The sequence below is a fragment of the Nerophis ophidion genome, linkage group LG01 (assembly GCF_033978795.1).
Source record: "Nerophis ophidion isolate RoL-2023_Sa linkage group LG01, RoL_Noph_v1.0, whole genome shotgun sequence".
In the NCBI taxonomy this organism is placed as follows: domain Eukaryota; kingdom Metazoa; phylum Chordata; class Actinopteri; order Syngnathiformes; family Syngnathidae; genus Nerophis; species Nerophis ophidion.
This window is the reverse complement of record NC_084611.1, coordinates 38,373,735-38,397,671: the sequence shown is the minus strand read 5'-3', so window position 1 is coordinate 38,397,671 and position 23,937 is coordinate 38,373,735. Positions and strand designations below refer to the sequence as shown.

General features: G+C 46.5%; 1 protein-coding gene across 1 annotated transcript in view; it reads left to right on the top strand.

The window, feature by feature from the left end:
- pcsk5b (proprotein convertase subtilisin/kexin type 5b) overlaps positions 1-23,937 on the top strand; it is a 305,406-nt gene that overhangs the window by 249,120 nt on the left and 32,349 nt on the right. Inside the window, exon 25 of the mRNA XM_061902184.1 lies at positions 23,828-23,888. Within this exon, the coding sequence (XP_061758168.1) occupies positions 23,828-23,888 (61 nt within the window). The remainder of the gene's footprint in view (positions 1-23,827; positions 23,889-23,937) is intronic.

The window sequence follows — 23,937 nt, the reverse complement described above, 5'->3', positions numbered from 1 at the left end:
CAAATTTATACTAAAAACTAATTTATTTTTGTTAATGGAAAGGCAACATGGCAACCACTTGTTACTCTCGGGGTCTACTACCTGCTCAGGCAAATCAGATGGTCTAAAAATGCATTTTTCCATCGACAACATGACATCATCGCGCCAACTCTGTGCTCTTTCAGTCAATTAGTGCGCATATATACAGCCCAGCCCCCGGCCAAAACATTTTTAGTTGTAATTTTGAAGAGTTGACCTGAATGTGCATGAGCTTTTTGTGTTCAAAATTGTGAGAAATGACATGTTATAAATGTTTAAATATTAACTGTCATATTTTCTATTGTTTCATTGAAAATAAAACAGCAAAGTGGCAAAGTGGTTTTTAATTATGAGACACAATTGTGTCAAAGTCATGCATTTTTTTTCATGCTTAAAATAAGAAATTATTACTTTAAAAATGTACTTTTATACTTGTGAGTTTTGATGACACAGCTTTGCAACAGTTTTTATTCTAGTTTCAAGCATGTTTTTTTTAATAAAGGTCATCAAATCTCAGCAACAAGCTGTCATATCTTACTGAGATCATTTAGGACCAAAACCCTTAAAACTGTCATGTTTTGTGGTCACGTTCTGTTTGGTTTTGGACTCATTGTGCACTCTTGTTTTTTTTTTTGTCACCATGACAACTCATTAGTTTTCACCTGTCATGTCATGCACCTGATTCATTTGGACTCATGCACCTGTTGTCAATCACCACGTCACTTTTTAAGCCTGTAGTTGCCAGGCAGTCAGCCTGGTGACATCACCCTCTACACACCCTTGATACCCGATTGATTAAGCGGTCCATGCCATAGTTCTGTTGTTTTTTACTTCTTCACGCCACAGTAAGTGTTTCGTTTTTATGTCCACAGTTTAGTGAGTTTTTTTAGTTCATGTGTCATGTCCTAAGTTGTTTTTGCCTCCGCCTTGTGCGTGACTTGTGTTTAGTACTTTTTGAGTGATTAACTAAAAGATGTCAGTACTTTCACGCCATGTCCGGTTCAGTCGATTTGCACCACGGGAAAATAAACCACACCATAGTCCAAGTCTTGACAAAAACAAGTAAAACACTCTAAGAAAGAAATATCTTATCAGACAGAAAATAAGCTAATATCACCCTTATTTTAGATATTTAATCTTACTTCGATTTCAGTTTTTGCAGTGCCATTTAGGATGCTGCTTCGCAATTGTGCACACCTCGATACAGGGTGTTGACCTCTTCAGGCTACACCCTCATTGTCCTCATTACACACACACACACACACACACACACACACACGTCATGCAAACACACGCATCAGCATACAAACCCCGTTTCCATATGAGTTGGGGAATTGTGTTGGATGTAAATATAAACGGAATACAATGATTTGCAAATCCTCTTCAACCCATATTTAATTGAATGCACTACAAAGACAAGATATTTGATGTTCAAACTCATAAACCTTTTTTTTTGCAAGTAATAATTTTTTACACAAAAAAAAGAAAAAAAAGCAGTGTACAGAGACATCTTGGACAAAAACCAACACTTCCCATCCAACCTGAGGTGCTGCAAAAAGAAATGGGTAAAACTGGCCAAAGATAGATGTGCCGAGCTCGTGGCATCGTACTGAAAAAGACTTGAGGCTGGAATTGCTGCAAAGTATTGAGCAAAGGCTATGAATAATTATGTACATGTGTTTTTTTTTCCTTTTAATACATTTCCAAACTAAAACATCAAAAATACAAACCCCGTTTCCATATGAGTTGGGAAATTGTGTTAGATGTAAATATAAATGGAATACAATGATTTGCAAATCATTTTCAACCCATGTTCAATTGAATGCACTACATAGACAAGATACTTGATGTTCAAACTCATAAACTTTATTTTTTTTGCAAATAATAATTAACTTAGAATTTCATGGCTGCAACTTGTGCCAAAGTAGTTGGGAAAGGGCATGTTCACCACTGTGTTACATCACCTTTTCTTTTAACAACACTCAATAAACGTTTGGGAACTGAGGAAACTAATTGTTGAAGCTTTGAAAGTGGAATTCTTTCCCATTCTTGTTTTATGTAGAGCTTCAGTCGTTCAACAGTCCGGGGTCTCCGCTGTCGTATTTAACGCTTCCTAATGCGCCACACATTTTCGATGGGAGACAGGTCTGGACTGCAGGCAGGCCAGAAGAGTACCCGCACTCTTTTTTTTTACAAAGCCACGCTGTTGTAACACGTGCTGAATGTGGCTTGGCATTGTCTTGCTGAAATAAGCAGGGGCGTCCATGAAAAAAGACGGCGCTTGGATGGCAGAATATGTTGTTCCAAAACCTGTATGTACCTTTCAGCATTAATAGTGCCTTCACAGATGTGTAAGTTACCCATGCCTTGGGCACCAATGCACCCCAATACCATCACAGATGCTGGCTTTTGAACTTTCCGTCGCTAACAGTCTGGATGGTTCGCTTCCCATTTGGTCCGGATGACATGATGTCGAATATTTCCAAAAACAATTTGAAATGTTGACTAGTCAGAGCACAGAACACTTTTCCGCTTTGCATCAATCCATCTTAGATGATCTCGGGTTTAGAGAAGCCAGCGGCGTTTCTGGATGTTGTTGATAAATGGTTTTCGCTTTGCATAGTAGAGCTTAAACTTGCACTTACAAATGTAACGACCAACTGTATTTAGTGACAATGGTTTTCTGAAGTGTTCCTGAGCCCATGTGGTGATATCCTATAGAGATTGATGTCGGTTTTTCATACAGTGCCGTCCGAGGGATCGAAGGTCACGGTCATTCAATGTTGGTTTCCGGCCATGCCGCTTACGTGAAGTGATTTCTCAAGATTCTCTGAACCTTTTGATGATATTATGGACCGTTGATGTTGAAATCCCTAAATTTCTTGCAATTGCACTTTGAGAAACGATGTTCTTAAACTGTGTGACTATTTGCTCACGCAGTTGTGGACAAAGGGGTGTACCTCGCCCCATCCTTTCTTGTGAAAGACTGAGCATTTTTTGGGAAGCTGTTTTTATACCCAATCATGGCACCCACCTGTTCCCAATTAGCCTGCACACCTGTGGAATGTTCGAAATGAGTGTTTGATGAGCATTCCTCAACTTTATTAGTATTTATTGCCACCTTTCCCAACTTCTTTGTCACATGTTGCTGGCATCAAATTCTAAAGTTAATGATTATTTGCAAAACAAAAAAAAGTTTATCAGTTTGAACATCAAATATGTTGTCTTTGTAGTGCATTCAACTGAGTATGGGTTGAAAAGGATTTGCAAATCATTGTATTCTGTTTATATTTACATCCAACACAATTTCCCAACTCACATGGAAACAGGGTTTGTACATGCTTGCGTCCAATAATTCCTTCAACTTCATTCAGCTTAGGGTTGGAAAATATGCCGACATGCTTGCAAATGCATGTAAACAATGTAGGGACAGACATAAACAGAGGGCTGAGGGTGTGTCTCTTGTAGTATTGTGTGTCTTCTTGTGCCTCTCTGCCTAAATAATTGCTTGCACACGTAGCGACTTGCCTGCTGCATGCAAGTATTTGAGTGTTGTTGCTGAAGGGAGTCTGTGTGTGTGTGTGTGTGTGTGTGCGTGTGTGTGTGTGTGTGTGTGTGTAAGGGGGTCAATGGAGGAGCATAAATGGCCCTACGGGAAGTTTTCAAAAGGGTCTTTTCTTGTTAAAAAAAACAACTTTAAAACTTGTTGTCGTCTCGTTATCCTTTGGGTTGTTTTGTCATTTCTGGACCGACAGCAGTTTTGAATTAGTTAGGCTTTGGGTCTCTCTATCGCTCCGTCTCTCTCTCTCTCTCTCTCTCTCTGGCTTGCACACGCATGCATGCACACTAAAACCGGGGTGTCAGAGGGCCATTTGCGGCCCGCACCTTGTATTATTGTTTTGGCATTCTAAAAAAATACAACTAAACAAGAAAACATATGAACAAAGAACAAAAAGGTTTAATGTAACAAGAAAAAGGTCCGTCTATTTTCTGTACCACTTATCTTCATTACAAATTTATATATATTATAAATATTATATATATTATCCATCCATCCACTTACTACTGCTTGTCCCATTTGAAGTTGCTGGAGCCTATCTCAGCTGAATTCGGGCAGAAGGCGTCGTACACCCTGGACAAGTCGCCACCTAATCACAGGGCCAACACAGATAGACAGACAACATTCACACACTACACTGCAAAAACTGAAATCTAGGTAAGATTAAATATCTCAAATAAGGGTGATATTTGCTTATTTTCTGTCAGATGAGATATTTCTTCTCACTAAGCAGATTTTATGTTAGTGTTTTACTTGTTTTAAGTGGTTTGGTCCTAAATGATCTCAGTAAGATATTACAGCTTGTTGCTGAGATTTTAGGACCTATATTGAGTAAAACATGCTTGAAACTAGAATATCAAGTGTCGCAAAGCTGTGTCATTAACACTCACAAGTATAAATTCACTTTTCTAAAGTAATAATTTCTTACTTCAAAAATTAAAAAAAAAAATCATGATGCTGAGCCCACATCATTATATCAAGATAACGGCACTAGCATTTACTTCATTTAAGAATATTTTTCAACATATTGAGCAAAATGGTCTCATTTTTTTTTCTACCTAGAAAAATGCACTTGTTATTAGTGAGAATATACTTATTTTAGGGTTCATTGAGGTTAGCTAATTTTGCTTGTTTTGGAAAGACTTGACAAGCCGAATTTCCTTTTCTATTGGCAGATAATTTTGCTTAGTTCAAGTAAAATACCCTCAGTTTTTGTATAATTTTTTTTCTTGTTTTTGAACACTGACTTCTACACATTTATATATATTATAAATATTATATATAATATCCATCCATCCATTTTCTACCGCTTGTCCCATTTTGGGTTGCTGGAGCCTATCTCAGCTGAATTCGGACGGAAGGCTGCGTACACACTGGACAAGTCGCCACCTCATCACAGGGCCAACACAGACAACATTCACACACTAGGGACCATTTAGTGTTGCCAATCAACCATATTATATATAAATATTGTTTTTTTTTTTTACAAATGATGACAGATGTGAACATTGTCTCTGTGTGATGATGTAAATGAGGTGTGGTTGTATTGTATATTAAGTATGTGTCCATGAAAGGGCATTTCATGACTTTTCTCAATTTAAAGGCCTACTGAAACCCACTACTACCGACCACGCAGTCTGATAGTTTATATATCAATGATGAAATCTTAACATTGCAACACATGCCAATACGGCCTTTTTAGTTTACTAAATTGCAATTTTAAATTTTGCGCGAAGTATCCTGTTGAAAACGTCAGTATTATGACGCGTATGATGGGGCGTGCACGTGACGTCTCGGATTGTAGCGGACATTGTTTTCCAGCCCGATCCCAGCTATAAATAGTCTGCTTTAATCGCATAATTACACAGTATTTTGAACATCTGTGTTGCTGAATCTTTTGCAATTTGTTCAATTAATAATGGAGACTACAAAAAAGAAAGATGGAGGTGGGAAGCGGTGTATTGCGGCTGCCTTTAGCAACACAAACACAGCTCGTGTTTCCTTGTGTACATTCCCGAAGGTGAAGCTTTACTATTCAACAGAGCGGTCAAGCGAACATGGCTCCCGACCACATGTCAACTGGCAGGTTTCGGTGAAAAAATTGTGGTAATAAGTCAGCTCTTACCGTAGACATGAGCGCAGCTTGCATCGATCGTTCCTCATGCAGCTGTCAAAGAGGAAGCTGCGTGGCTTCCCTCAGAGACAATGGCGGTCACCACACCCGTGGCCACACCCCTCTGACTTTCAGGTACGACAGTATAATCTCACTACAACACTAGTAACACAATAAACAGATAAGGGATTTTCCAGAATTTTCCTAGTAAATGTGTCTAATAACATCTGAATCGCTCCCACTGCCCTGTCTTTTTATTTATTTTAATGTTTTTTTTTCTTGCCCTTCACTCTCAATATCGTCATCCACAAATCTTTCATCCTCGCTCCAATTAATGGAAAAATTGTCGCTTTCTCGGTCCGAATCACTCTCGCTGCTGGTGGCCATGATTATAAACAATGTGAGGATGTGAGCAGCTCCACAACCCGTGACGTCGCGCGCACATCGTCTGCTACTTCCGATGCAGGCAAGGCTTTTTTATTAGCGACCAAAAGTTGCGAACTTTATCGTTGATGTTCTCTACTAAATCCTGTCAGCAAAAATATGGCAATATCGCGAAATGATCAAGTATGACACATAGAATGGACCTGCTATCCCCGTTTAAATAAGAAAATCTCATTTCAGTAGGCCTTTAATTACATGCTACAGTATGATTTGTCATAATTTTATTGCATGATTTTTGTATTCCTTTAATTTAGGTAGCCAGGGACTGCAGATGGAAATTAGCTGTTTAGCTATAATCTGGTACAGAACATATGTCATGTCTGGGATCATGTTTTGTTTAAGTTGTGTTCTGTTTGGTTTTTGGACTCTTTTTAGTTCCTGCTTTTTCACTCCTTTGTCTCGTTTCCACGGTTACCCATTAGTTTGACCTGTTCCACGTTTGGACTCACACACCTGTCACCAATCATGTCACTGTTATTTAAAGCCTGTCTTTTTCTGTTGGTAATGGTGGCGACAATCTGTCAGGATGTGGACTTTGGCAGGGTTTGTTTTCCAGAGATGCAAAGAAATTGGAGTGGACATGACGTGAAGGTAGGGACATGATTTAATTTTACTATAAAAAAGGAAAGGCTGCAAGCGAAAGGCGCGCACAAGGCGGAGCACAAACTTGGCTTTGAAAACAATAAACTAGCACTTGGGCAAAAACTATGGACATGAAAACGAAAACACTTACTGTGACATTAAAAATAGACAAAACTCACTTGGCATGGAACGATGGTAACATGGGTAGCAGAAGTCCAACAGAGTTATTGTCGCCACTCCGACCAACAGAAAAAGACAGACTTTAAATAACAGTGACATGATTGGTGACAGGTGTGAGAGTCCAACATATCTGTCTTTGAGTTTAATGTTTCTGTGCTTTGTCCCTTCAAATAAAGACTAAACAAAACAAACAAACTAATACACACACAAATTTGTTTTTTAAATACTTTCATAGATAATGAAATATGTGCCTGGTAAAAAAAAAAGTTTTAACACAAAACATAGTAAGGTACGTTTATGTGTGTTGTCAGAGCTCCCTCTGCTGGTGAATATAGTCATTACACCCACCATATATGTCCTGTAATAGCTAATGGAATCGTGTAAGGATGCGTTTTGATTGATTGATACTTTTATTACTAGATTGCACAGTTCATGTGAAGGTTTCAGGGAGAAGGAGACGGCACAGAGACAGGGAAAAGCTTACAGCCTGGGGCGTCTTTATTTTAACAAGGATATATCTAACGCTGTATGTATATATATATATATATATATATATCCATACAATAATATATTATTTGATATAATATATTATACAAAACTATATTATTATATAATATTATACTATATATATATATATATATATTTATATATACACACACGTCAAATCTGATGTGTATGTAACAAAGATGAAATGGGTGCAAGACTGTGTTTGGAATTTAACGGGAGGTGTTATTTACCGCAAGTGTTGGAGGTGCGTGTTGAGAGGAGCTGAGCTGTCAGGTGCGGGCAAGGCAGGTAGGGAAGTCCAAGGCGGAAGCGTGGTCGAGAGGCAGGAGAGAGTCGTCGTTTGTCCGGGGGCGAGCAAGGGATCGAAAACCAGGAAGCCGGAGGAAGACAAGGGGAATCCAAAAAGCACACGACACACAGCGTGGCTCGGGAACGCACACAGGGAGCTGCGGGGTGAGGAGAGACACGACAATTAACGCTTGGAAAAAGACAGAGATCAGGATCAAAAATTCAACTAGGATGCTGGAGACGAGCTTACGGTACAGTTGCTACGTTCTGGCAAAGGATCACTGGTGGCGGGGGTTCTTGTAGTCCTCTCTTTCATTAGTGCCGGCTGCGTTGATTACAGATGGAGCGCAGCTGCCTGCCGCGGCTTGAATGATATGCGCGCGGTCAGAGGTGCGCCGGATGGGCTCCCGACAGATTGCACACTTGTGTGTGTCCTAGCCGTGACAGGATCCCCCACCTTATGAGAGACTCCCAACGAGCTACGGGGTGCATCCGGATTGGCACGGTAAAAATCCTCAAGGAGAGAGGGGTCCGCGAGGTAGGAGGCTGGCACCCGGGATCGGTCCTCCGGTCCATAGCCTTCCCAGTCGACCAGGTAGACCAACCCCCTACTTTGTCGACGAACCCTGAGAATCTCCTTCACTGTCCACACCTGATCACCGCTCTTGAGAACCCCGGGAGGAGGGGGGGAAGGGGTGGGGGGTGAGAGAAGGCTGATGGACACAGGCTTGATTTGGGACACGTGAAAAACTGTGTGGATCTTCATGGAAGATGGGAGAGAGAGACGAACGGCAGCAGGGTTGACTATGGCATTGATGGGGAAAGATCCCACGTAGCGGGGTGCCAATTTAGAGGGCTGTACCTTGAGGTGGAGGTCTTTGGCCCTTAACATCACCTGCTGGTAGGACGGTGCCGGGATGCGGTGCCGGTCGGCGTTGCGGCGCATCCTGTCCGATTTCTTCACTAAGGCAGTCCGGGCAGTCTTCCAGACCTTTCGGCAGCGTTTAAGGTGGGCCCGAGTGGAGGGTACCGCTGCCTCGACCTCTTGCTGAGAAAACATTGGTGGTTGGTAGCCCAGAGAGCACTCGAAAGGGGACATACCTGTGGCGGAACTGGTCATGGAATTGAAGGCGTACTCCACCCAGGGTAAGTATCTGCTCCGTTGAGAGGGTTGGCGGGCGGCAACACAGCGGAGCATTATCTCTAACCCCTGGTTGGCTCTCTCCGCTTGTCCGTTACTCTGTGGGTGATATCCAGAGGTGAGGCTGACTGTAGCACCAATTCCTTTGCAGAAAGACTGCCACACGCGGGAGGTGAACTGGGGGCCACGGTCAGAGAGTATGTCCTGGGGAATGCCGTGGAGTTTGACCACGTGTTGGATGAGCAGGTCGGCAGTCTCAGCTGCGGAGGGAAGCTTGGGGAGTGGGACAAAATGTGCAGCCTTGGAGAATCTATCGATTATGGTTACGATAATGGTGTTACCTTGAGAAGCGGGGAATCCGGTCACAAAGTCCAGAACAATATGAGACCAGGGTCGACCAGGAATAGGTAGGGGGCATTAGAGTCCCGCCGGAGGGCTGTGGGAAGCCTTGTTGCGAGCGCACGTCCAACAAGCAGCGATGAACTTTCTGGTGTCAGTCTCCATAGATGGCCACCAGAATGAGCGTTGGATGAAAGATAGAGAGCGGTAGACCCCGGGTGGCAAGCGAAGACACTGGAGTGACCCCAGTCTAGTACTTTGGAACGAAGGTCAGGTGGAACAAACAGTCTGTTGGGGGGTCCACCACCCGGACCTGGGTTTTTGAGAAGTGCCGCTCTTACCCGTGCCTCAATCTCCCAGGTGATCATCCCCACCTCCCGGGCAGGGGGGAGAATGGGTTCGGCTGAAGGTGTGTTGATGGTCTCCTCCGAGAACTGTCTGGAGAGGGCATCAGCCTTTGTGTTGCGGGAGCCTGGTCTATAAGAGAGCGTGTAGTCAAATCTACTAAAAAAATGTGTCCAATGTGCCTGACGGTCATTACGTCTCTTGGCAGAACAAATGTGGATGAGGTTGCGATGATCGGTGAGTACCAGGAATGGATGCTTTGCCCCCTCCAGCCAGTGTCTCCAATCAGAAAGAGCGTCGTGTACTGCCAGCAGTTCCCGATTACCTGCGTCATAGTTGCGCTCCGATGGTGTGAGTCTTCTGGAAAAAAATGCACATGGATGTAAGACATTATTCCCTTGGGCACGCTGGGAGAGTACCGCCCCGATGCCTGAATCTGATGCGTCCACCTCGACGATAAATGGACAATCAGGATCGGGGTGGACGAGTACCGGTGAAGAGGTGAAGCTCCTCTTCAGCCTTTGGAAAGACACATTGGCTTCTTTGGTCCATTGAAATGGGATGAGGGTGGAAGTGAGGGAATGGAGAGGGGCGGCCACCTTACTGAAGTCATTTATGAAGCGGCGGTAGAATCCTGCGAAGCCCAGAAAACGTCTAAATTCCGTCCTTGTGGAGGGCTGTGGCCCCTGTGTTACCGCCTCAACCTTTTTGGGGCCCGCCTTGATGTGTCGTTCTTGAACAATATGACCGAGAAAGTTAACTGAGGATTTGTGGAACTCACTTCTCGGCCTTGACGAACAGACGGTTCTCTAGTAGGCGCTGCAGAACCAGTCGGACATGGTGTTTGTGTTCCTGTAGGGTTTTTGAAAAAATGAGAATGTCATCAAGGTACACTACATCAAACTGGTCCAGCATGTCTCGCAGTACATAGTTTACCAGGGCCTGAAAACCCGCCGGGGCATTCGTCAGGCCGAAGGGCATCACCCTGTATTCGAAGTGCCCCAGGTGTGTGTTGAAAGCTGTCTTCCATTCATCCCCCTTCCTGATGCGTACCAGGTGGTATGCGTTGCGGAGATCCAATTTACTAAAAACTGTGGCGGGAGCGAGGGGCTCAAAGGAAGAGCTCAGGAGTGGGAGAGGGTATTTGTTCTTGATTGTGGTATTATTTAGTTGACGGTAGTCAATACACGGGCGTAGAGATCCATCCTTCTTGCCCACAAAGAAGAATCCTGCCGCCACCGGGGACTTAGAGGGGGTAATGATGCCGGAAGCAAGAGAGTCAGAAATGTATTCCTGCATCGCCTTCTTTTCGGGTAGGGACAGATTGTATAGTCGACTAGATGGGAGGACAGCATTGGGCACAAGGTCTATGGCGCAATCATATGGTCGATGCGGGGGAAGGGAGAGTGCCTGTTCCTTGTTGAAGACCTCGGCAAGGTCATGATAGACAAGGGGAACATTAGTGAGGTCCTTGGGAGGTACGGTGGCCTTGGGGCTGACACTCGGAGGAACTGCGGATCCCAGGCAGTTAGCGTGACATGTAGCGCTCCAGGCCAGGATCTTGCCTGTGGACCAGGCAATGTGGGGCTCGTGCTTGCACAGCCAAGAGCGACCAAGAACTAGGGGGGCAATGGGAGCATCCAAAACCCAGAGGCTAATGGTCTCAGTGTGGTTCCCAGAGAGGGTTAAGTGAGAGGGGTTCCGTCCTGTGGGTTATGGGACCAAGGGGGTGTCCGTCCAGGGCTTGATCCGGTAAGGGGGTCTCAAGCGGTAGGAGCTGTATACCCGCTTGTCGAGCAAACTCCCGATCCAAAAGGCTGTCGTCCGCTCCAAAATCCAGGTAGGCCCCGATAGTTAGGTTCTTGGAGTTCCATGACAAGGTCGCTGGGAAGAGGATGCCAGGATTCCTCCGCTTGCGGGGTACGGATGTATGGCTCACTAGGATTCCCCTGACTAGTGAGCCTTGTCTTTTGGCCGTATCGGGCAGTTCCTGATCACATGATCTGCCACCCTGCAGTAGAGACAGAGGTGTTGCTGGAAGTGCCTCTCCTGTTCTTCGGCTGCTAGGCGGGATCTGCCTAGTTGCATGGGATTGTCCGTGCTGGTGGCCCCAAGGGCAGGTAGTGGTGGCCACATGGCAGCGTGCGGTCTGGTTCGGGGACTTGGACTTGGGCTGCTGTGCGCTCGCTCAGCAGCTCGCTCGATAAGTCTCTGGTCCATATGGAGCGCGAGGTCAATTAAGGCCCGGTAGGACGTCGGGCGGTCCCTTAAAAGTCCGTCCTTTACTGCGTCACTGAGCCCGCGTCGGAACGCGCTCTGGAGCGCCTTATCCCCCCACCCGCTGTCAGCTGCGAGGGTGCGAAACTCCAGGGTGTATTCGGCCACAGAGCGGGAGCCCTGCTGAATCGAGTGGAGGCAGGAGGCGGCATCCCCCCCCCCCCGTCCACTGGGTGGTCAAACACAGCCCGGAACTCTGAGCGGAAGGCTGAGTAGTCAGTTCCGAGTCCGCTGCTTTGGTCAATCACCGCTGTGGCCCATCGCAGTGCTCTGCCTGACAGGAGGGAGAACAGGAAGGCAATCTTGGCCCCAACAGAGGAGTAGCGGGAGGGCTGGTGCTGAAATATAAGCTCACACTGAACCAAAAATCCCCGGCAGAGTTCAAAATCTCCCTCAAATGTTTTTGGGATGGCAATCTTGGGTTCTCGGGTGAGGGAGGTGTCCCATGTTGCCGCAGTCGCGGAGGCACCCGTACCCGGCGCAGGTGGAGGGGGGGTTCTTGGCTCAATGGTGTCCAGCCTTGACAGCAGGGTGGCAAAGGCAGCATTAAGCTGGGTCTCCAAGTCATCAAAACGGGACTGGTGCTGCTGGAGGATAGTGTGCATGGTGGGAAGATCAGGGGTAGTGGTGTGTTGGGGAGAGGAAGTGGGGCGACCTCTTCCTGTGCCGTCTGGTTCTGACATGGCCAGAACGTACTGTGAAGGTTTCAGGGAGAAGGCACAGAGACTGGGAAAAGCTTAGAGCCTGGGGAGTCTTTATTTTAACAAGGATATATCTAATGCTGTATGTATATATATAATATAATATATATCTAGATAGATAGATAGTACTTTATTGATTCTTTCAGGAGAGTTCCTTCAGGAAAATTAAAATTCCAGCAGCAGTGTACAGAGTTGAGATCTATTTAAAGAAAAAAGTAAAAAGTAAATAATGGGGGTTTAAAAGGAAACAAAATAGAGAAATATTACAAAAAGAATAAAAACCATGGGAATAACAATATAACAGTAAAATAAGAATATAACAAGACAAAGTAGGCAGTAGTGACCATGTTATGAAAACGTATTACACTGTTAATGTTTTGCATCCCCTGTCATCCTAATAACCCCCGTCCCCCGTCCCAGAGAGGAGTTGTACAGTCTAATGGCGTGTGGGACAAAAGAGTTCTTGAGTCTATTAGTCCTGCACTTAGGATGAAGCAGTCTAGCACTGAACAGGCTCCTCTGGCTACTGATAACGCTATGCAGAGGGTGACTGGCATCATCCAGGATGCTCACTAGTTTGTCCACAGTCCTCTTCTCTGCCACTGTCACCAGTGAGTCCAGTTTCATTCCGATTGTAGAACCGGCCCGCCTGATCAGTTCCTCAAGTCTGGAGCTGTCCTTAGATGTACTGCCCCCCCAGCACACTACCATGTAGAACAGAACACTGGCAACCACAGACTGGTAGCACATCCACAGGAGTTTTCTACAAATGTTGAAGAAGTGCAGTCTCCTGAGGAAGTACAGCCTGCTCTGTCCTTTCTTGTACTGGTGGTCCGTGTTAACAGTCCAGTCCAGCTTATTGTCCACCCAAACCCCGAGGTACTTGAATGAGTCCACGGTCTGTACCTCAACTCCCTCGATCACAATAGGTTGTGACCGTGGACTCGACCTCCCAAAGTCAATGACCAGTTCCTTGGTCTTTGACGGATTGAGCTGCAAGAGGTTTGTGTGGCACCAGACAACAAAGTCCCTCACCAGGGTCCGAAACTCCTCCTCTCTGCCGTCCCTGATGCACCCGACGATGGCTGTGTCATCCGCGTACTTCTGGATGTGACACAGCTCTGAGTTGTAGCAGAAGTCAGCGGTGTACAGGGTGAAGAGAAGAGGGGCCAGCACCGTTCCCTGCGGTGCTCCGGTGCTGCTGATCACAGTGTCAGACGTGATGTCCTTCAGTCTGACGTACTGTGGCCTGTCGGTGAGGTAGTTCGAAATCCAGGCAACCAGGCAGGGGGTCCACTTGCATTTTGTAGAGCTTGTCCTGAAGGAGGCGGGGCTGGATGGTATTAAAGGCACTCGAGAAGTCCAGGAACAGGATCCTCACAGTGCCATTTCCCTTATCCAGGTGTGAGTGGGCTCGATGCAGCAGGTAAAGGATAGCATCCTCCACACCAACGCCTTCCTGGTATCTATACAATAATATTTCAATATAATTTATATAATATATTATTTGATATGATATATTATACAAAACTATAGTATATATATATATATATATATACACACACACACACACACACACACACACATGTCAAATCTGATATGTATGTAACAAAGATGAAATGGGTGCAAGACTATGTGTGGAATTTAACGGGAGGTGTTATTTACCGCAAGTGTTGGAGGTGCGCGTTGAGAGGAGCTGAGCTGTCAGGCGCGGGCAAGGTAGGTAGGGAATTCCAAGGCGGAAGCGTGGTCGAGAGGCAGGAGAGAGTCGTCGTTTGTCCGGGGGCGAGCAAGGGATCGAAAACCAGGAAGCCAGAGGAAGACAAGGGGAATCCAAAAAGCACACGACACACAGCGTGGCTCGGGAACGCACACAGGGAGCTGCGGGGTGAGGAGAGACACGACAATTAACGCATGGAAAAGACACAGAGATCAGGATCAAAAATTCAACTAGGATGCTGGAGACGAGCTTACGGTACAGTTGCTACGTTCTGGCAAAGGATCACTGGTGGCGGGGGTTCTTGTAGTCCTCTCTTTCATTAGTGCCGGCTGCGTTGATTACAGATGGAGCGCAGCTGCCTGCCGCGGCTTGAGTGACATGCGCGCGGTCAGAGGCGCGCCGGATGACGCGCGCAGCGCGGCTCCCGACAGATTGCGCACTTGTGTGTGTCCGAGCCGTGACAGTTCAGTACATATTCCGTACAATTGACCACTAAATGGTAACACCACAATAAGTTTTTCAACTTGTTTAAGTCGGGGTCCACGTTAATCAATTCATGGTAAACGTGCAGTTACTGAGCAGTAAGCAAAAGAAGTAGAAATAGCAAAAACTACCATCATTTTGCTAAAAAATAAAAAGTTTAATTTACTGATGGTTTATAATGATAAAATACTTACTACAGATATGAATGGTTTTTCAGTAGTTTATGTGCAACATGTTGGACACAATTAAAATGTAGTAGGTTAAGTTCAAGTTAAAGTACCAATACACACTCTAGCTGTGGCGAGATTATTCTCTGCATTTGACCCATGACCCTGGATCGCCCTCTGGTAGGTGAGGGGAACAGTGAGCAGCAGCGGTGGCCACACCCGGGAATCACTTTTTGGTGATTTAACCCCCAATTCCAACCCTTGATGCTGAGTGTAGAGCAGGGAGGTAATGAGTCCCATTTTTATAGTCTTTGGTATGACTCGGCCGGGGGTTTGAACTCACGACCTACCGCTTTCAGAATGGACACTCTAACCACTAGTTACTCTCGATTAAATGATTGAAACTTCTATTAGTAGATTGTACAGTACATATTCCATACAATTGACCACTAAATGGTAACACCGAATAAGATTTTCAACTTGTTTAAGTCGGGGTCCACGTTAATCAATTCATGGTAAAGTTATTTAGCTGCAGACCCCTCTAGGGGTCCCTGCAGCTACTATTTATATTTAGTATTTACTTTGCCTTTTCTTTGGCCCACCCCTATAATGTTATTCTTTTCTCTACCTACAGTAAAAAAACCAGCATCTGTCCATACCTTGACAAAAAAAAAAAAAATGACTTGTGTGTTGTCTGGGAGCAGTTGGTAATGGTTATGTGAACTCAACTCACCTTAATGTGTGTTTCTAAGTTTGTGTTGGACGTCTTAGATGAAGAGAGCAGTTATGCTTTTGGTTTAAAGAGTAAACGAAAATCGCATTTGAGTAACTAACGTTTTGCTCACATTTTGTTCTTTTTCTTGTGTAAGAATGCTTAATGTGCAGTGTTCAAGAGTCAAGATGCTGTTTATTGTCCATTCTTTAACATGTACCAACCCCGTTTCCATATAAGTTGGGAAATTGTGTAAGATGTAAATATAAACGGAATACAATGATTTGCAAGTCCTTTTCAACCCATATTCAGTTGAATATACTACAACGACAAGATATTTGATGTTAAAACTCAAACTTTATTTTTTTTTTGCAAATAATAATTAACTTATAATTTCATGGTTGCAACACGTGCCAAAGTAGTTGGGAAAGGGCATGTTCACCACTGTGTTACATCACCTTTTCTTTTAAGAACACTCAATGAACGTTTGGGAACTGAAGAAACTAATTGTTGAAGCTTTGAAAGTGGAATTCTTTCCCATTCTTGTTTTATGTAGAGCTTCAGTCATTCAACAGTCCGGAGTCTCCGCTGTCGTATTTTACACTTCATAATGCGCCACACATTTTCGATGAGACAAGTCTGGACTGCAGGCAGGCAGGCCAGGAAAGTACCTGCACTCTTTTTTTACGAAGCCACGCTGTTGTAACACGTGCTGAATGTGGCTTGGCATTGTCTTGCTGAAATAAGCAGGGGCGTCCATGAAAACGACGGCGCTTAAATGGCAGCATATTTTGTTCCAAAACCTGTATGTACCTTTCAGCATTAATGGTGCCTTCACAGATGTGTTACCCATGCCTTGGGCACAAATGCACACCCATACCATCACAGATTCTGGCTTTTGAACTTTGTGTCGATAACAGACTGGATGGTTCGCTTCCCCTTTGGTCCGGATGACACGATGTCGAAAAGGTCCAAAAACAATTTTGAAATGTGGACTCGTCAGAGCACAGAACACTTTTCCACTTTGCATCAGTCCATCTTAGATGATCTCGGGCCCAGAGAAGCCGGCGGCGTTTCTGGATGTTGTTGATGAATGGCTTTTGCTTAGCATAGTAGAGTTTTAACTCATACTTACAGATGTAACAACGAACTGTATTTAGTGACAGTGGTTTTCTGAAGTGTTCCTGAGCCCATGTGGTGATATCCTTTAGAGATGTCGGTTTTTGATACAGTGCCGTCTGAGGGATTGAAGGTAACGGTCACTCAATGTTGGTTTCCGGCCATGCCGCTTATGTGGAGTGATTTCTCCAGAATCTCTGAACCTTTTGATGATATTATGGACCGTAGATGTTGAAATCCCTAAATTTCTTGCAATTGCACTTTGAGAAACGTTGTTCTTAAACTGTTTGACTATTTGCTCACGCAGTTGTGGACAAAGGGGTGTACCTCGCCCCATCCTTTCTTGTGAAAGACTGAGCATTTTTTGGGAAGCTGTTTTTATACCCAATCATGGCACCCACCTCGTCCCAATTAGCCTGCACACCTGTGGGATGTTCCAAATAAGTGTTTGATGAGCATTCCTCACCTTTGTCAGTATATATTGCCACCTTTCCCAACTTCTTTGTGACGTGTTGCTGGCATCAAATTCGAAAGTTAATGATTATGATTATTTGCAAAAAAAATGTTTATCAGTTTGAACATCAAATATGTTGTCTTTGAAGCATACTCAACTGAATATGAGTTGAAAATGATTTGCAAATCAGCGTATTCTGTTTATATTTACATCTAACACAATTTCCCAACTCATATGGAAATGTGGTTTGTACAAGACATAGAAGAACTGAAATTACATTTTCAGCACAGTCCCGCTAAGAGCAAACATACATTACAGAGAGACATGAACCGGACAGCCAACGGATCAGCCACTTATATCGCTTCTTAAACAAAAAAGGTGCTATTGGGGAAGGGGGGAAGAGTAACAAAAAATATCAAAGTCTGGACCCTCGGTAGGGGGTCCAGATTGGGTCCAAGGGAAAAAACCTAATTTGCCATAGCACACAAACATTTTACATATAATCACACAAACTCGCAACAGGGGGGTGGGGAGAGTTCAATCAATCGATCAATCAATGTTTACTTTATATAGCCCTAAATCACGAGTGTCTCAAAGGGCTGCACAAGCCACAACGACATCCTCTGCTCAGATACCACATCTGGGCGGCGGAAAACTCGACCCAATGGGACAACAAGAAACCTTGGAGGGGATCGGAGTACCCGGAACGGGGAGAACATGTAAACTCAACACAGAAAGACCTCGAGCCTGGGAATCAAACGCAGGACCTTCGTATTGTTTGGCACATGCACCAACCCCTGTACCACCGTGCTGTCCAACTCGAAAATTCCTTCCAAAAAATGTTTTTTGGCCACTTCAAGAATGCTGAATACAACATATTTGATCTTCCGGTTCTCACCTTGACTGCGTGGGTTCCCTCCGGGTACTCCGGCTTCCTCCCACTTCCAAAGACATGCACCTGGGGATAGGTTGATTGGCAACACTAAATGGTCCCTAGTGTGTGAATGTGAGTGTGAATGTTGTCTGTCTATTTGTGCTGGCCCTGCTAAGAGTTGGTGACTTTTCCAGGGTGTAGGCTGCCTTCCGCCCGATTGTAGCTGAGATAGGCACCAGCGACCCCAAAGGGAATAAGCGGTAAAAAATGGATGGATGGATGGATGGATCTTCCGGAGGAAAATAAAGTTAGGACTGTGTTGGTATTTGTGTCATTTGGCCACTTGATGGCTCACCTTTCCTCCCTTTCCCCCTGCAACCAAAGGGCTGTTCACGCTTCGATCGATTGATGACGCCTATTTCCTTTCGTCTAACTGCGCTTAATAAATGAAAAAAAAAAAACACTGAATTACGGTTGTACAGTATACGGTATTAGTATAGTAGCGCGATACTAATGAATCATATTCGGTACTATACCGCCTCAAAAAGTACCGGTCCTTTGTTTTCTTACTTACTAATAAAAGACAAGTTGTCTTTTTTGTTCACTATTTTATTTAAGGACGCACTTGCAATAATAAACACACGTTTAATGGACTGTAAGATGTTTTGTTAAAATAAAGTAAATAATGCAATTTTTTGGCGGTCCCCTTTATTTAGAAAAGTACAGAGAAGTCCATCCGTCCATTTTTCTACCGCTTGTCCCGTTTGGGGTGGCGGGGGGTGGGGGGGGGGGGGGGGGGGGCTGGAGCCTGGAGCCTATCTCAGCTGCATTCGGGCGGAAGGCGGGTTACACCCTGGACAAGTCGCCATATCATTGCAGGGCCAACACAGCTAGACAGACAACATTCACACACTAGGGACCATTTAGTGTTGCCAATCAACCTATCCCCAGGTGCATGTCTTTGGAGGTGGGAGGAAGCCGGAGTAGAACCAACGCAGTCACGGGGAGAACATGCAAACTCCACACAGAACGATCCCGAGCCCGAGATTGAACCCAGGACTACTCAGGACCTTCGTATTGTGAGGCACATGCACTAACCCCTGATCACCCACGCAGTCACGGGGAGAACATGTAAACTCCACACAGAAAGATCCCGAGCCCGGGATTGAACCCAGGACTAATCGGGACCTTCGTATTGTGAGGCACATGCACTAACCCCTGAGCCACCGTTTTGCCCGAAAAGTATCAAAATAATTTTGGTATCAGGACAACTCTACGCTGAATTATTAATCATTAATCTGGTTTTAATTGAACCCCCTTTCACATCATTATTACCGTATTTCCTTGAACTGCCGCCGGGGCGCTAATTATTTTAAAACCTTTTCTCACGCCGGTACTTACCAAAGGCATGCAGTAAAAATTTGAGTGTCCATCCATCCATCCATCATCTTCCGCTTATCCGAGGTCGGGTCGCGGGGGCAGCAGCCTAAGCAGGGAAGCCCAGACTTCCCTATCTCCAGCCACTTCGTCTAGCTCTTCCCGGGGGATCCCGAGGCGTTCCCAGGCCAGCCGGGAGACATAGTCCTTCCAACGTGTCCTGGGTCTTCCCCGTGGCCTCCTACCAGCTGGACGTGCCCTAAACACATCCCTAGGGAGGCGTTCGGGTGGCATCCTGACCAGATGCCCGAACCACCTCATCTGGCTCCTCTCGATGTGGAGGAGCAGCGGCTGTACGTTGAGCTCCTCCCGGATGGCAGAGCTTCTCACCCTATCTCTAAGGGAGAGCCCCGCCACCCGGCGGAGGAAACTCATTTCGGCCGCTTGTACCCGTGATCTTATCCTTTCGGTCATGACCCAAAGCTCATGACCATAGGTGAGGATGGGAACGTAGATCGACCGGTAAATTGAGAGCTTTGCCTTCCGGCTCAGCTCCTTCTTCACCACAACGGATCGATACAACGTCCGCATTACTGAAGACGCCGCACCGATCCGCCTGTCGATCTCACGATCCACTCTTCCCCCACTCGTGAACAAGACTCCTAGGTACTTGAACTCCTCCACTTGGGGCAGGGTCTCCTCCCCAACCCGGAGATGGCACTCCACCCTTTTCCGGGCGAGAACCATGGACTCGGACTTGGAGGTGCTGATTCTCATTCCGGTCGCTTCACACTCGGCTGCGAACCGATCCAGTGAGAGCTGAAGATCCCGGCCAGATGAAGCCATCAGGACTACATCATCTGCAAAAAGCAGAGACCTAATCCCGTGGCCACCAAACCGGAACCCCTCAACGCCTTGACTGCGCCTAGAAATTCTGTCCATAAAAGTTATGAACAGAATCGGTGACAAAGGACAGCCTTGGCGGAGTCCAACCTTCACTGGAAACGTGTCCGACTTACTGCCAGCAATGCGGACCAAGCTCTGACACTGCTCATACAGGGAGCGGACTGCCACAATAAGACATTCCGATACCCCATACTCTCTGAGCACTCCCCACAGGACTTCCCGAGGGACACGGTCGAATGCCTTCTCTAAGTCCACAAAGCACATGTAGACTGGTTGGGCAAACTCCCCTGCACCCTCAAGAACCCTGCCGAGAGTATAGAGCTGGTCCACAGTTCCACGACCAGGACGAAAACCACACTGTTCCTCCTGAATCCGAGGTTCGACTATCCGGCGAAGCCTCCTCTCCAGTACACCTGAATAAACCTTACCGGGAAGGCTGAGGAGTGTGATCCCACGATAGTTGGAACACACCCTCCGGTCCCCCTTCTTAAAGAGAGGGACCACCACCCCGGTCTGCCAATCCAGAGGTACCGCCCCCGATGTCCACGCGATGCTGCAGAGTCTTGTCAACCAAGACAGCCCTACAGCATCCAGAGCCTTAAGGAACTCCGGGCGGATCTCATCCACCCCCGGGGCCTTGCCGCCGAGGAGCTTTTTAACTACCTCAGCGACCTCAGCCCCGGAAATAGGAGAGTCCACTACAGATTCCCCAGGCACCGCTTCCTCAAAGAAAGACGTGTTGGTGGGATTGAGGAGGTCTTCGAAGTATTCCCTCCACCGATCCACAACATCCGCAGTCGAAGTCAGCAGAACACCATCCGCACCATACACGGTGTTGATAGTGCACTGCTTCCCCTTCCTGAGGCGCCGTATGGTGGTCCAGAATCGCTTCGCAGCCGTCCGGAAGTCGTTTTCCCCAGCTTCCCCGAACTCTTCCCATGTCCGAGTTTTTGCCTCCGCGACCGCTAAAGCTGCACACCGCTTGGCCCGTCGGTACCCGTCCACTGCCTCCGGAGTCCTATGAGCCAAAAGAACCCGATAGGACTCCTTCTTCAGCTTGACGGCATCCCTCACTGCTGGTGTCCACCAACGGGTTCTGGGATTACCGCCACGACAGGCACCAACAACTTTGCGGCCACAGCTCCAATCAGCCGCCTCGACAATAGAGGTTCGGAACATGGTCCACTCGGACTCAATGTCCCGCACCTCCCTCGTGACATGTTCAAAGTTCTCCCGGAGGTGTGAATTGAAACTCTCTCTGACAGGAGACTCTGCCAGACGTTCCCAGCAGACCCTCACAATGCGCTTGGGCCTGCCAGGTCTGTCCGGCATCCTCCCCCACCATCGCAGCCAACTCACCACCAGGTGGTGATCGGTAGAAAGCTCCGCCCCTCTCTTCACCCGAGTGTCCAAAACATAAGGCCGCAAATCCGATGACACAACTACAAAGTCGATCATGGAACTGCGGCCTAGGGTGTCCTGGTGCCAAGTGCACATATGGACACCCTTATGTTTGAACATGGTGTTTGTTATCGACAAACTGTGACGAGCACAAAAGTCCAATAACAAAACACCACTCGGGTTTAGATCCGGGCGACCATTCTTCCCAATCACGCCTCTCCAGGTTTCACTGTCGTTGCCAACATGAGCGTTGAAGTCTCCCAGTAGGACAAGGGAATCACCCGGAGGAGTACTTTCCAGTACTCCCTCGAGTGTACCCAAAAAGGGTGGGTACTCTGAACTGCTGTTTGGTGCGTAAGCACAAACAACAGTCAGGACCCGTCCCCCCACCCGAAGGCGAAGGGAAGCTACCCTCTCGTCCACTGGGTTGAACTCAAACGTACAGGCTTTGAGCCGGGGGGCAACCAGAATTGCCACCCCAGCCCGTCGCCTCTCACTGCCGGCAACGCCAGAGTGGAAGAGGGTCCAGTCCCTCTCGAGAGAACTGGTTCCAGAGCCCTTGCTGTGCGTCGAGGTGAGTCCGACTATATCCAGCCGGAACTTCTCTACCTCGCGCACTAGCTCAGGCTCCTTCCCCCCCAGTGAGGTGACGTTCCACGTCCCAAGAGCTAGCTTCTGTAGCCGAGGATCGGACCGCCAAGTGCCCTGCCTTCGGCTGCCGCCCAGCTCACAATGCACCCGACCTCTATGGCCCCTCCTATGAGTGGTGAGCCCATTGGAGGGATGACCCACGTTGCCTCTTCGGGCTGTGCCCGGCCGGGCCCCATGGGAACAGGCCCGACCACCAGGCGCTCGCCATCGTGCCCCAACTCCGGGCCTGGCTCCAGAGCGGGGCCCCGGTGACCCACGTCCGGGCGAGGGAAATCTGGGTTCATTTCGTTGTAATTCCATAGAAGTCTTTGAAAGCTCCGCCCCTCTCTTCACCCGAGTGTCCAAAACATAAGGCCGCAAATCCGATGACACAACTACAAAGTCGATCATGGAACTGCGGCCTAGGGTGTCCTGGTGCCAAATTTGAGTGTGATGTAAGGATATCATCATGAAAAGCACATTTAATAAAAAAAAAACGTTATTATGGTCTTACCTTTACTTATAAATATAGTCCATGCCAGTTCCTTCTGATCAAAAGCATCGATAACTTGTGAATAGAAGTCTTCCTTATCTTTCTTCAGTTTTAATAGTCTCTCTGTCTCGATGGAGATCTTCCTTTATTACTTCCTCCAGCACACATCACATTTCACTTCTGAGCCGAGTAGTCGCAAGAAGGATCCCTAGCGCCCTGTACCACCAGGAGGCGGGAGTCATTTAATGACTCATATTTGAAACACGCAACTACGGTATTGTGATGGTCTCAAGCCATCGTCTTGCGGGTTCCCAGGACCACCAAGGGAGGACATGGCTTGAGCAGTTTGATTTTGTTTATTTTTTAATAAAACCTCAGTCCAGGTCGCTTCTCTGCTCGCTCGCCGTCTCCTTGCCGCCATCTTGGGTCCAGCGTGCCCTGACTGTCTGTCGGACCGTTGGCTCCACAGGTATATTAATAAAACATAGCTGCTTACTGTTCTTTTTAGCATACCGGTATTCAATAGCTTGGACCTTAAATCCTACTGAATAGCTTTTAATCTTCTTCCCTTTATGTGATTTCAAATTACCGGTATTGAAATCAGCCTCCTCCATTTTGACGTCACGAGTTTGACCCGGCGGTAATATTAAGCATGCGCTAATTATTTTGCAACGTGATTTTGACCCGGCAGTAATTCAAGGCAGGCGCATACTGTATGCCCGGCGGCAATTCAAGGAAAAATGGTATGTTCACCTACCTGGAATTGGGGGTTAAATCACCAAAAATTATTCCCAGGCGCAGCCACCGCTGCTGCTCACTGCTCCCCTCATCTCCCAGGGGGTGATCAAGTGTGATGGGTCAAATGCAGAGATTAATTTCGCCACACTCTGTGTGTGCGTGTGTGTGTGTGTGTGTGTGCGTGCGTGCGTGCGTGCGTGTGTGTGTGACAATCATTTGTACTTTAACTTTTAACTACTGACGATGTCGTTCCTCACAGAAGACTCCAAACATCCAGACCAAGGAACCGTGTGCCTCAAGTGTGAAGATAATTTCTACCAGTAAGGTTACCAAATGATTCACATAGTTTTCTCGTAGCTTCACATTGCT